General features: G+C 38.0%; 1 protein-coding gene across 2 annotated transcripts in view; it reads left to right on the top strand.

Moving 5' to 3' along the window:
- LOC131052601 (uncharacterized) overlaps positions 1–14197 on the top strand; it is a 90344-nt gene that overhangs the window by 32068 nt on the left and 44079 nt on the right. For both annotated transcript variants that reach the window (XM_057987190.2, XM_057987189.2), the window contains exon 2: positions 3113–3213. In XM_057987190.2, coding sequence (XP_057843173.1) covers positions 3113–3213 — 101 coding nt within the window. The remainder of the gene's footprint in view (positions 1–3112; positions 3214–14197) is intronic.

Raw genomic sequence — 14197 nt, forward strand, 5'->3', positions numbered from 1 at the left:
CCCAAAAAGAAGAGCCTAAATTGCTAAATCCAACTAAGTCCAGCAGTTCAAAAATACTTGTCAAACGTAAGTCCCCCTTGAAATTTCAGCATACACTACCCAAGAAGCTATTCCACTAAAGTCGCTTGTTCGCACATATAGACCTTGGAATCAGTAGTGATTTGTCAGTAGAGGATAGAATACCTTCGGGTATCCTATCCTAATGTTTGGTAGATGATAAAACAGACACCAACACATGTCTTCTAAGAAATTAATACAAATTCAGAAGACACCTGCAAGCTAATTCTTACACTATCATGCATAATCAATCATCAAATAAATAGCTGCATCTACTCTTTAACTTGGGCACACTTTAGCACATTTTCCCCCTCAAAAGATCTTTTTTCGTGGTCTGGTACCAAACTAATGCAGATTGTTTTCTCAGAACCAGCAAGATTAGTAATCACCTACCCTGTATAACAGAGGAAAAAACAGAACAAACATAACAGGACCGCAGACACCTTGAAAACACTTTTATGAAAATCTTTATTCATTATTTAAAATCAGAAAATTACATCTTTTCCAAAAACTGACTGCTAAATTAACAGGCATCCCTTTTTATTTAGTAACCAAAGCTTAAAGACCTTCCTGCGTAGACTACCAAGGAACCAGTTAGAACTGATAAACTGAAGAATTAACTCCTAAATTACCTCCTACATGGACTACGGAGAGCAATCAACAGTTACACTGAAAATCATCACCTTATTCAACTCCTAAATTGACTACTTTGAAACAGCAGTTCAAAGCAGAACACTCAACTCCTAAATTCATCCCTACGAAAACTACATGTAATAGCAGATTGTGGAGCTGATTGGCAGTCAGACTCCTGATTTTTAGGATTCCATTTGCATAAAAAAACTGGTGGTGATTCTAATTTCTGACTTTGTTGACCGTTCTGGGTCTGCTGGTGGATTCTAAAATTTCTCAGGGTGGATGTGGACAGAATTGAAACTAATTCTTGCATAAGTGTGATACCATAGTAGAATAAAGAATGCTTTCTCATCACACAGGATGAATTAAATCATACACTATTTAAATTGCAACATCTTTCGTATTGGAAAATTTCTTAATAAAAAAATTCTTTTTTTGTTTGCACATTCAAAATTAAGATGCTTCCGTCCTAATAAGAAGTCCATGGGCCCAAGTTTAGGAATAAAACAAGAAAGCACCAAAGCAATAAAACAAATTTTTAAAAGTAAAAGCTTCTTCAAGTTAAGCTTGCACTCATCTGGAAATAAGGATAAGTCAAAGTTATCATTACAGTACAAAGTTATCATTACAGTACAAGTGTATGATTAATCAGATACCAAAGGGTTAGTAATTAATTGCACTAACTGCTGCGTGACCATCAGAAATTCTATTAGGACCTCACCTATGCCTACAAAATGAAACTCATATCCTAACACTGCCTCTCCCTCTCTTTTTTCTCATTCCTCATTTTGCCAATTGAAAGGTTCAGTTTTGGTGCAAATCAGCCTAAAAACAGATATATGTTGCAGCCGGAGCACCCATATTTTCAAGGCGTTTTAATTGTTGAAGCATTTTTGTAGCAGGACAATTACATTTTTCGCAGCTTCCTGAGAGGTTAGCAGCTAAATTAATCTACTTTTCCATTTTGGTTGTTGGAGTAGCTGAGCACTTTTGAACTTCAATTTTGACTTAAGAGAAGTTTTGTTCTGGATTCTCAGCTTGGAGACTTACTTTGTTGCCCTTGTTTTCTCCTTAATTTTGAGTTTTTTTTTGAAGTAAAAAAGTTAAAAACCTCACCCTCAAACATAAAAAAAACAAGTCAATAAAGCTGTGGTCCATCGGACATCAGGGAACTGATAACCTTGTGGCAAAGTGGCCTAGTGGGGCTGTTAGAAATATATGACATATAACAATATGAAGTTACTTTTAAAGTTCGGGTTATCCATGACCTCCCCTTTTATGCTACTTGTTGTCTACATTGTGAGGTGATTGTAAAACAATGTAATTCTGAGACCTTCATATGCCTTAAGATTGAAACGAAGTGAGGAAGCTGGGCTGGAAAATTTAGTATCAGTGATTGAGATATGTATGGAGGAAATCAAGCAGACTCGGAGGAGGCCAGGTGCTCTAGTACTGATGGGTGGATGATTTTGCCATTTGGTTGCTCATTAATATTATTTTACATATAGAGCAGGTCCAGGTCCCTTCCTCTCTCAACTACAAAGAATGACTGTTTTGGAAAGTTCAAAGACACAATTTTACAATATGAGCTTCTTTGTGATGCTATGTAGGAGGTTGGTTTCTCGAATGTATCGCAGGCATTGACAGATGGGTGTATGTTTGCTAGGCAATGGGGCTTACTAGTTTAGGACAGCTACAAAAATTTATTTTGGATCCCATGTTGCCAAGATCACACAGTTTGCTTGGATAACAAAGATACCTTTTGGACCCCATGTTGCATGCAGTAAAAACTCATGCATTTTGATTTGGTCAGGAGAATATTGCGTTGCATTTGAAGACAACTTATTCCAGGCCATTCTAGGATTAAAGATTTGGATGCCTTAATTTAAATTTTGACAAAAATAATTTACTGCTGCTGCAAACATCTTTTATCCTCTGTTTAATTTATTGTTTCTCATGGACCAGACAATGGATTATATGGTTTACAGATGGTCTCAGATTTTTGGGATTATTATATATCTGGTGGCTTGTGGTGATAAAAGTTTGAATGGTGCCAGGGCTATGATGTGAGGCAGTGTTGTAGCCTGGAAATTGTGTGGCCCAAAGGCAATCTGTTGGCATCAAGTTGGTTGCACCAGCTTAATAAGACTCGGACCATGGCCTAGAGCTAGGAAATGCAATTCTTTTTGATTAAACATAATCTAATGATTTTGTGATCACTTCTGAAATGTCAGTCTTCTTAGGTTGTGTCTATTAGACTACAACATCCTCCTATTACTTATTATTTCAACCAGGAGGATGTCGTAGTCAATATTCAGACTTTGAATCCCATTGGACTTTTATGACAAACAGTAGTCTTTTATGACAAAGTCTGAATACACTCTCATATTACTTATTATTTTTTATCTTTTTGTTGTAACAGTTTATGCAAAGAGCACGCGAAAAAGATGAGATAATGAAGAAAGAAGAAGAAGAAGAAAGAAACAACAAAATAATTTCCCCAGCAAGTGGAAACAAAAAATGGTATGTTTTCCAATTTCCATACATTCTGTTTACAGTTCTACTGCTTTTGGGGTTTCTGTGATGACTTTTCAAAACTTCTGATTTTGCTATTTGACTTACTAGCATTATCAACTATTCATTTTTGTTATCATCTTCAAGTCATCCATTGAATATTATGCTTCATTATTTTCAATATGCTTTTTTTGGTCTAGGATGCTTGAATTAGTGCTCAGTGGATATATGTTTTGTTTGATAAGGGGAAACACCATGATCATATATACCATAGGATCCCTTTTATCAAATGACGTCAGCATGTTTTTAGCCAAAGTCTTAGACTCATCATTGGCTTTAAAAGGCAAAGGCAATACAAAGAGATGCAAGTGCTCTGAATCTGCAAAAAATACATGTACCACATAAGGAAAATTTTAACGATAAGAATACAGCCTTGAGTAGTAAATCAGCAGAACAGGGCAGCAATAACTATCTAGCAAAGGAAGAAGGATAAGTAGCCTGTTATCTTGGATGATAATGACAGTTTGCAACTTTGGACCCACCATTTAGTGCATTAACTCAGCCTACTCATGTACCTCTGCCAGGTTCATGTTGGGCAAGAGCTTTTATGGATTTTCCTTGTTGAACCCAAGTTAGAGATGGTAGAGAGTGATAAGACCCCCCTGGATTCAATGCTAACCCACCCACTTTATCCAAATGACTTTAACAAGGTCAAATACTTCTAGGATGTAGAAAATTATTAATTAACCTCTGCCTATACTACACCGCCTGTTGCTTCTATGAATTATTTTCCTCCTCAGATGAGTAAGTTCCAAGCCCATGAAAGTGCATGACCTTAGTCAGGGTAATGGGAACACTCCAGATGACAAAAAACCAGTTTACTTGACTCTAGGCAATCCTTGCATTCCTCGCTTGTTGGGAAATCAATCTGGGCATGAGGCTTCTGTTAACTCTAACAAAACTATAAAAGCAATGCACATGCTATTGTTGAAGCTCTGTATGTCATAGATGGAAGTTTGAAGATTTTAACTGACAACACTGGTCTCCATGGAATCCAAAATCCTGTTTCAGACAGGATAATTGCCAACATGGATGAATGTATTTTATATTTGGTTAATGTTTTCCAGTAGCAAAACAGGGGAATTGATATGGTTGAAAAGCTGTTGTTTGGACTCTTGGAGATCTGGCTGAGCACTGGCTAGAGGAAGGTATGCTTCAGTGTGGCTAGAGGCTCTAGAACTGAACCCATTCACTGATATCTAGGCAGACATGCCTCAGCAATCTGGTCTGATTCAGATATCCTGATGGGTCTTGACCAAGCCTGGCCAAGAAACAATGGATGCCCATCTGGCTAAATGTTTCGTTCACCTTTATTGATTGGGATAACAGTTAACAACATCCAAATTGATCACATATAAATGAGCTGTTATCATATTTAAATAAAAAAATTCTATTGGGATGATGCCAAATGTAAATGATTTGTAATATCAAAATAAAAACAAATCAGTAGATGCTATATATGCAATAGTGAATAGTATGGGACATGGTCTTTCATGTCTGTTCCTTTAAGTTTTATCATTAAGTCCTTAGGATAGTTTTTGGTTCTCTTTCTTTTTTGCTAGATTTAATTAAAAATTGTGAGATTTTGCCAAGATCTAGAGGCAATGGAAAACACAAATAGAGAGATAAAATATAGATAAGAATAAACTGTATTCTATCAAGATGAAAATACTGATCAACTGGATCATCAAGCGTTGTTCAATAGTTGTTGTTTATACAATGTAGATGAGCTTGCATATTGTTGACGTGTATTTTGTACACCATCATACACAAAATAAAATACCAATAGGCATCTTATCCTCTCTTGAGAAAATAGTCTCTAACTGCTGAAGATTCGCATAAAGGATCAGTTAGGTAGACTCCAAGGTTCTTTTAGTAGGGTCTCTACGTGTGGACAAGCTCCAGTGGTATGATGTGATTTGCTGGGATCACAAGGGGACTTACATGTGATGATTGAACTTCCGATCTGCTTTGCTGGACACAGGCTCTTACTAACTTAGATTTAAAAAAAAATGAAAAAAGGATAAGGGCGAAGAGAGGATCTAATCCTAATACTAAGAATGTAGGAGCAATGACTTGATTTTTGATGAAACTCTAACTAGGTCTTGTTTTGACATCAATGGACCATCTCCACAAGGCTAGTGCAATCTTCTAAGGGAAGCTTTATGATGTTCAAATCATCACTGCAGGCATAGACACCATCAAGTTGATGCATATCAATGAAGAAGCGACAAATTGAAATTGAGCTTAAGCTGAACGATTCCAGTTGACTACGCAAGGCAAGTCTGCAATCAACAAACTGCTAGTAGTATGGATATACGAATTTCCACCATTAATCAATCACATTTCCTCCATTCATCTAATCATCTACCATCTAAGATTGAAGACTCAACAAGAAACCATGCAAATTGCAAGAAAACGACATATTTCACCATTACTTCAATGAAAATGGAGTTTGTTTACAATCAATGGCAACAATTTCTTGCCTTGTCCTCCTATTCTACTCTAATTGCCATTCTATCAATTTCTAACTACTCTCTATCTACTAACTGCTTTCAACTATTTCTATATTATCTCTCTAACTCTCTAGCTATTGCTAATTAGCCTTTACAAAATGAAAATGTCAAGGCTTATATAGTGCCCACAATACAATTTGATGGCTTAGATCAATTCAAGATCAATGGCCAAGATTTTACAATGAAAACCTTAATTAGGGTTTGTTACAACCATTACATAACATTTAATGCTTGACCAATGATAAAATTGTATTGCTTGGACACATGTCCTCTCTAGAAAAATCGACCAATGGATAGCCAGGGTAGGTACATCGGAGTTTGTGCCACCTTCCATGAGTTAAGTACATTGAATCTGGACATGCTGAGGTGGGCCACACTGACTGGAGGAGTGATGACTAGGACGCCACCTCATCTGACACTTGTAGCTTGCTAGATATTCAATTTGATGTCGTTGAGAGGCTATCTTTAATTAACTCTTGTCCTAACTCCTTTTGTCCTTGATGTGCAAGACGATTGATGTACCTTGCCTTGGAATGCTGGATTTGGAAGAGGTCGCCCTTGATGACGTTAGTCCAAAGAAGGTCGTCCTTGCCGATGCTAAACTGGATGAGGTCGCCCCTGTCTTTGCTTGATCGTCCCGGCGAAGACCGTCCTTGATCCGGCTTGATTTTCCTTGATGAGATCTCCATTTGATGCCTACACAACATTTCAAAATTAGTACCATGATTTTGCAATACATAACATAAATTAGAGAGCAAATTTTAGGAAACTTAATGATAAGTCCTTTATTAATCATTTCCTAAAAACGACTATTGAGCTATGAATTCAAAATTTCAAAATTTCAAAATCTAAGCTATGACGATCAAAAACTAAAACAATAAAACAAATATCGCCATACCTCAGTTGAGAGCTAACTCTAGAATGCAAAACAAGGAATTTGCCTAGGCAAAATCAAAATTTGAAGCTTTCAATGTGATCCTCCTCTAGCGAACGCCTTCCTGTCAACTTCGTCACCCTTGGGGTCTTTGATGTGATCTTCAAAGCAACGTTCCCCTTGTCAATTTCACCACCCTTCAAGTCTTTGACGTGATCTCCAAGTTCGCTCAAATGTAAACTTCAAGTTCGCACTCCTTTGAATAATAGTTCGCACCACTTTGCTTGAAATGAAAGCTCGCACTTGAATGGTAAAACGATGATGTAAAAATGAAGGTTTTCACCTCCCTTTATAAGCGCTTACCTCTCATCATTATTTAGGCCGACTTTGTGAAAATAAAGCAAATTAAACGATTTTTTTAATAAATAACAAGGCCGACTTTTATAAACCAAGCGCTCCCTTTGATTTTTTTTTTTTTGAAAATAATTATTAATTATTAAATGCCATCGTTCTAAATTAATTTAATCAAATTCGATTTTCACAAGGCAAAAAATAATTAATAATATCAAGCGCAATATTTAAATGCCATTTAATTGAATTTTCAAAACATATCGAATTTTAGCATTTAAAATAAATTCAAAAAAACTTGTTTGAACGCCAAATTTTGAAGATGAAAGATACGTACCTCATCGCCCTGGTCCCTAACTGAGGGACAGGAGCGATCCATCAATTTGGTCTTGATCCTTGCATTTTCGATCTCAAATCTCCATCATAAGGTGAATAATAACATTGTTCCTTTACTCCACGCTTGTCTTACTTGACTTTCACAAGGCAAATTCAATGTTTGGAGGATCATCGCCCTGGTCCCTTGGAGAGGGACAGTAGCGATCCTTGTCTTCTAGCTTGCAACTCTTCATTCTTGATTTTAACTTCTTCGTTCATCACCCTTCAACCTTTCAAAAAACATCTCAAACCCTTTGCAACTTTGTTTTAAAATAATTTTCGAAGGATTATAAGTGTTTTGGCAAATATCGCCCTGGTCCCTTCCTGAGGGACAGGAGCGATCCTAGTGTCCTGGCTCAAATTTGCAAACTTTTGATCTTTGTTCTTCGTTCATTGTCTTCCAAAGGACATCCTTGACCATGCCTATCTTTGCCTTGTCTTGGTTTTGAAGGAGCATGAGTGTTTTAATAAAGATCGCTTTGGTCCTTGTCCAAAGGACAGGAGCGATATAGGCTCCTTGGCTCAATTGATAACATTTTGACGCCAAAAACCTTTGTATATCATCTTCAAAAGACATCTTAGACCTTGTATGACCCCGCAAAACCTTGACTTAACGTGATTTTTGAGAGATTTGGCCAATATAATCAATATCGCTTTGGTCCCTTCCTGAGGGACAGGAGTGAACTTCAAGTTTTTGAGCTTGTCCTTGCTTCCATCAATTTGCCATCACTTTCATTGCGTAGAATGAAGTCCCTTTGAACACCTTGGACACTTGATGTTTGATAAACTTTCAAAATTTAGAGCTTCATGAGGATTTCGCTCTGGTCCCTTGGAGAGGGACAGGAGCGAACCTAGGTTTTTAAGTGCAAATCCTTCATTTTGGCGATCCTTGTAACTTTGTGCTTGATTGAGACGCTTCGAAATGTCCTTGCCACCTCTCTCCTTGACTTGGAGTGGTTTGAATTTGAGGAAAAGGCAACATAACTAAGATATCGCCCTGGTCCCTGTTGACGTGTATTTTGTACACCATCATACACAGAATAAAATACCTAAAGGCATCTTATCCTCTCTTGAGAAAATAGTCTCTAACTGCTGAAGATTCGCATAAAGGATCAGTTAGGAAGACTCCAAGGTTCTTTTGGTAGGGTCTCTACGTGTGGATAAGCTCTTCGTGGTGTGATGTGATTTGCTGGAATCACAAGGGGACTTACATCTGATGATTGAACTTCCGATCTGCTTTGCTGGACATAGGCTCTGACTAACTTGGATTTGAAAAAAAATGAAAAGGATAAGGGCGAAGAGAGGATCTAATCCTAACACTAAGAATGTAGGAGCAATGACTTGATTTTTGATGAAACTCTAACTAGATCTTGTTTTGACATCAATGGAACATCTACACAAGACTAGTGCGATCTTCTAAGGGAAGCTTTATGATGTTCAAATCATCACCGCAGGCATAGATACCATCCAAGTTGATGCATATCAATGAAGAGGCGACAAATTGAAATTGAGCTTAAGCTGAACGATTCCAGTTGACTACACAAGGCAAGTCTGCAATCAACAAACTGCTAGTAGTATGGATATACGAATTCCACCATCAATCAATCACATTTCCTCCATTCATCTAATCATCTACCATCTAAGATTGAAGACTCAACAAGAAACCATGCAAATTGCAAGAAACGACACACTTCACCATTACTTCAATGAAAATGGAGTTTGTTTACAATCAATGGCAACAATTTCTTGCCTTGTCCTCCTATTCTACTCTCTATCTACTAACTACTTTCAACTATTTACAACTCTCTCTCTAATTTATTGCTAATTAGCCTTTACAAATGAAATGCCTGGGCTTATATAGTGCCCACAATACAATTTGATGGCTTAGATCAATTCGAGATCAACGGCCAAGATTTTACAATGAAAACCCTAATTAGGGTTTGTTACAACCATTACATAACATTTAATGCTTGGCCAATGATAAAATTGTATTGCTTGGACACATGTCCCTTCTAGAGAAATCGACCAATGGATAGCCAGGGTAGGTACATCGGAGTTTGTGCCACCTTCCATGAGTTAAGTACATTGAATCTGGACATGCTGAGGTGGACCTCACTGATTGGAGAAATGATGACTAAGACGCCACCTCGTTTGACACTTGTAACTTGGTAGATATTCAACTTAATGTTGTTGAGAAGCTTGCTTTAATTAATTCATCTGGAACTATTTACTTCTTCAACGAGCCCTTGTTCTAACTCCCTGTGTCCTTGATGTGCAGGATGATGATGTACCTCGCCTTGGAACGCTGGATTGAAATAGGTCACCCTTGTCCTGGCTTGATCGTCCTGGCGAAGACCGTCCTTGATCCGGCTTGATTTTCCTTGAAGAGATCTCCATTTGATGCCTACACAACATTTCAAAATTAGTACCCTGATTTTGCAATACATAACATAAATTAGAGAGCAAATTTTAGGAAACTTAATGATAAGTCCTTTATTAATCATTTCCTAAAAACGATTGAGCTAAGGGAAAACAAATTTTCAAAATTCAAAATTAAGGCAATGACGATCAAAATTCGAAATTAAAACAAGAGATCTTGCCATACCTTACTTGAGAACTTAACTCTAAAATGCAAAATGAGGAATTCGCCTAGGCAAAAATCAAAATTTGATGGCTTCGACGTGATCTTGAAGGATAATGAACGTCCTCTTTGTCCATTCGCCACCCTTGGGGATATCTTTGATGTGTTCCTCAATGTCTTTGGCAAGTTCGCCTAACTTGAAACTCGAACTCCTTTGATAATGCTTGCACCTTCCCTTTGAAATTCGCTCCTCCTCTTGAATGATACTTTCGCACTTCCTTTATATACTCCAAATCGCATATGAAAGAGGATGCTTGAATAATGATTTAAAAATGAAATAAACACCTCCTTTTATAAGCACTCTCCTCATGCATTACCTTAGGCCGACTTGGTGAAAACAAAGATAATTAAAAGCCTTTTTAAATCAAAACCAAGGCCGACTTTTGTAAAATAAACCCAAGCGCTCAACTTGTTTTTATAATTAATTAACTTTATGCCTTTATAATTAATTTTTTCGATTTTTAATAGGTAAAGTTAATTAATAAATGTTATGTGTTATTTTAAATGCCACTTAAAAAAAAAAACTATCGAATTTAACATTTAAAATAAATTCAAAAACTTGTTTGAACGCCAAAATTGGAGAATTGAGAAGAGTACAAACCTCATCGCCCTAGTCCCTGACTGAGGGACAGGAGCGATCCATCACCTTGGTCATGATTCTTGCAATTTTACGTCCAAAGTCTCCATCCCTACGTTGTGATTGCCATTTTCGCTAGGTCCTTCAAGCTTGATTGACTTGTTCTTGCAAATGAATGTCCTTTTGTGGTGATATCGCCCTGGTCCCTTGGAGAGGGACAGGAGCGATCTAGATCTTTTCACTTGAAGTTCTCCGTTCTTGATATCAACTTCTCCTTTATTACCTTTCAAACAACGCTTTGAACCCTTTGCAAGTTTGTTTTGTCATGATCTTCGAAGGAAAATGAGTGCTTTGGCAAATATCGCCTTGGTCCCTTCCTGAGGGACAGGAGCGATCTTAGTGTCCTGGCTCAAATTTGCAAACTTTTGATCTTCGTTCTTCGTTCATTGCCTTCCAAAGGACGTCCTTTACTTCGCCAATCCTTGCATTGTCTTGATTTTGAAGGAGCATGAGTGTTTTTGTAAAAATCGCTTTGGTCCTTGTCCAAAGGACAGGAGCGATATGAGTTCCTTAACTTGATTGATAACATTTTGACGTCAAAAACCTTTGTATATCATCTTCAAAAGACATCTTAGACCTTGTATGACCTTGCAAAACATTGGCTTAACGTGATTTTTGCATGAATTGGCCAATATATTCAATATCGCTCTGGTCCCTTCCTGAGGGACAGGAGCGAACTTCAACATTTTGAGCTTGTCCTTGTTTCGGCCAACTTGCAATTACTTTTATTGTTCAAAACAAAGTCTCTTGATTCCCCTTGATCGCTTGATGCGTGATAAACTTTCAAAATTTATGCCTTTATGCCAATTTCGCTCTGGTCCCTTGGAGAGGGACAGGAGCGAACCTAGGTTTTTAAGTGCAAATCCTTCATTTTGGCGATCCTTGTAACTTTGTGCTTGATTGAGACGCTTCAAAATGTCCTTGCCACCTCTCTCCTTGACTTGGAGTGGTTTGAATTTGAGGAAAAGGCAACATAACTAAGATATCGCCCTGGTCCCTTGGAGAGGGACAGGAGCGAATTTGTACTTGTAGTCTCCATCACACTTCGCCAGCTTCCAAATTTATCTTCAACGGTCTCGTAATGTCCCCTTTCATTCATCCATGCCTTGGAATTCATTGTAACTTGGCGAGAAATTTGTCTAAGACAAAATTCGCTCTGGTCCCTTGGAGAGGGACAGGAGCGAACTTGGGCATTTGGGTCCCTTGTTGATGTTTGATAATCTTCAATTTGTCTTCAATGGGTTCAATTCATCTCCTTTCTTGCCTTCAAACATAAAACTTGCTTGATCTTTGCCCAGATCGTACCTTATGAAGAATTTCGCTCTGGTCCTTCAGTGAGGGACAGGAGCGAATTTGACCCTCTAGGCAAAAACTTCATCATTTCATTGTTTTTGATCAAGTCTGGATGCTCTATCATGCTCATTTCGTCCTTCACCATGCCTTTGATGTCTCAATTCGTCCAAACACGGTCAGGAATAGCTCAAATAAGTATTTTCGCTCTGGTCCCTTGGAGAAGGACACGAGCGAAATTTGACTTTTCGCACTCTCTATCAGGATAAATTTTATGGAATATAACATTTAAGTATAAGACCCTTATACTTTAAGTTATATTCCATATATACTTTCAGGATGTTTGAGAGTGGTTTCAGACCTCCAGGAGTTATATTGCAAAATCTAGTTTTTGGAGGTTTTTTAGTTTCCAGACTTAGTCAAATTTCAGGATCAGGACATTCCAGACTTAGCCAAATTTCAGGATCAGGACCTCACTCAAGCCGGACTTGCTTATCCATGTGATCCCCTGGGCGATGTTCAAAATGCAAAGGCTAGCTAACAAAACCCTAAAAAACCTAAAGAACAAACCCTAAAAAGCAAAAAACATGGGTCCCCATTTGCAATGGGGCGATGTGTGAAAACGTCACAACACATATATAGGCAAGGCTATATGGATATGTGAGCACACAAACATGACATGTGGCTCAATAAGAAACAAGGGTAGGTATGAAATATGTGTGGGTAGGTAGGAGAAACAATAAAATACTCCACATGAGGTGGATCACCCATTGAAGGTGGAATTATCACTCCACAATAAGTGGATATGATAAAGTAGTAACAAGATCAACACCATAAAAGGTGGAAATTCTCCTACACACACTATCCCAATGTGGCACAAACACCCAAATGTCATACCCAAACTACTATGAAATGCATTTCCTAAGTAAACTTAAGTAAGGTGTAATAATATCCAAGATGAATAATTATTTACACCAACACCCCCCCTTAAGTGCAACTTAGGGGAATGCACTTAAGTCTACAATGCAACTAAGTAATTCAATATGGGTCCCGACTACGAGGCCATGTTAGGTACCCATGTACAAATACAAATGCATGCAAACCAATGCAAAGAAATCTCTTACAAAGCGGGGAAAGAGAGAAAAACCCAATGGGAAAAAACCCTTCCCCAAAAAGAGAGATGAAAGCTATACAAGAGAACTCTCATAGAAGTATGTGAGGAACAAAACCCCATGTGAGGAAAAACTCCCCCCCATATGAGAGAAGAAGAGAAGCTAGGTAGCCCCCCCTCAATGTAGAATTTGCACCAATGATAGAAGCTCGATGATGTATGAAGAAACTGCTCCACAAACGTCGAACAACATTCCTCCCCTTAGGAAGAAACAAAACCAAAGGTGTATCCATGAAGTCTCCCCAATCATGAAGGGAAGATGTATGGAAAAAACTCATGATGAATGAAGTCTCCGAAAACTGCTCAAGTGTCCCCATGTCAATGCTGAAAGATAACCCCTCCATAGGTGGTAAATTGCTCCACACTGCCGAAAAAGGTACTCCAAGATCTAGTGGATATGAATGTAGAACAAGTCCCAAAGACTCACATGTCTCCTCTAAGCATAAAGAGGCCTCCTCCAACTGCTGTACATAAGTATCCACAATCATATCAACCTCGAAAGAATGATCATGTAGAGAATGAAAAAGAGGGTCAAAGTGTGCCCTCGCAACAATCGAAGAAGGATCATCTTCATCAAAGAGAAGATGAATATCATCAATGATGTCTCCCAAATCTGCGATGTAGGATTCCACAAACAAACCTGCAATTTTTGTCAAGTAGTCATCCCATGAATCTGAAGCTGGAAGACAATGAATATCTGCTGCACTGAATCACATGAAGGCAAAACGGTCGCACTATCTGCATCATCAGGTGCAATAGGTGATGTGATATCAATAGGAGGAGATGAAACACAAGGCTCAAGAACGGGGTCACATGTGAGAATCCCCATGTTCAAGTACCCAAAGTTCTCAAAATCTGAACCTTCACAAGAAGTGTGATCATCATGTGTAGAATCATCATATGTGAAATCATTATCATCAACAAAATCTGAAAAGGAGTATAACCAAGATGCATGATCAACCACCCTAGTCACAATGATAGCTCTAGTCTCCAAGTCTCTAATAAAAACTGACTCAGGTGTGAACTCCACAATTCTCTTAGTTGCACCATGTGTGATTTGATAGATGGAAAGGAGATTGTT

This window comes from Cryptomeria japonica, chromosome 10 (assembly GCF_030272615.1).
Source record: "Cryptomeria japonica chromosome 10, Sugi_1.0, whole genome shotgun sequence".
In the NCBI taxonomy this organism is placed as follows: Eukaryota; Viridiplantae; Streptophyta; class Pinopsida; order Cupressales; family Cupressaceae; genus Cryptomeria; species Cryptomeria japonica.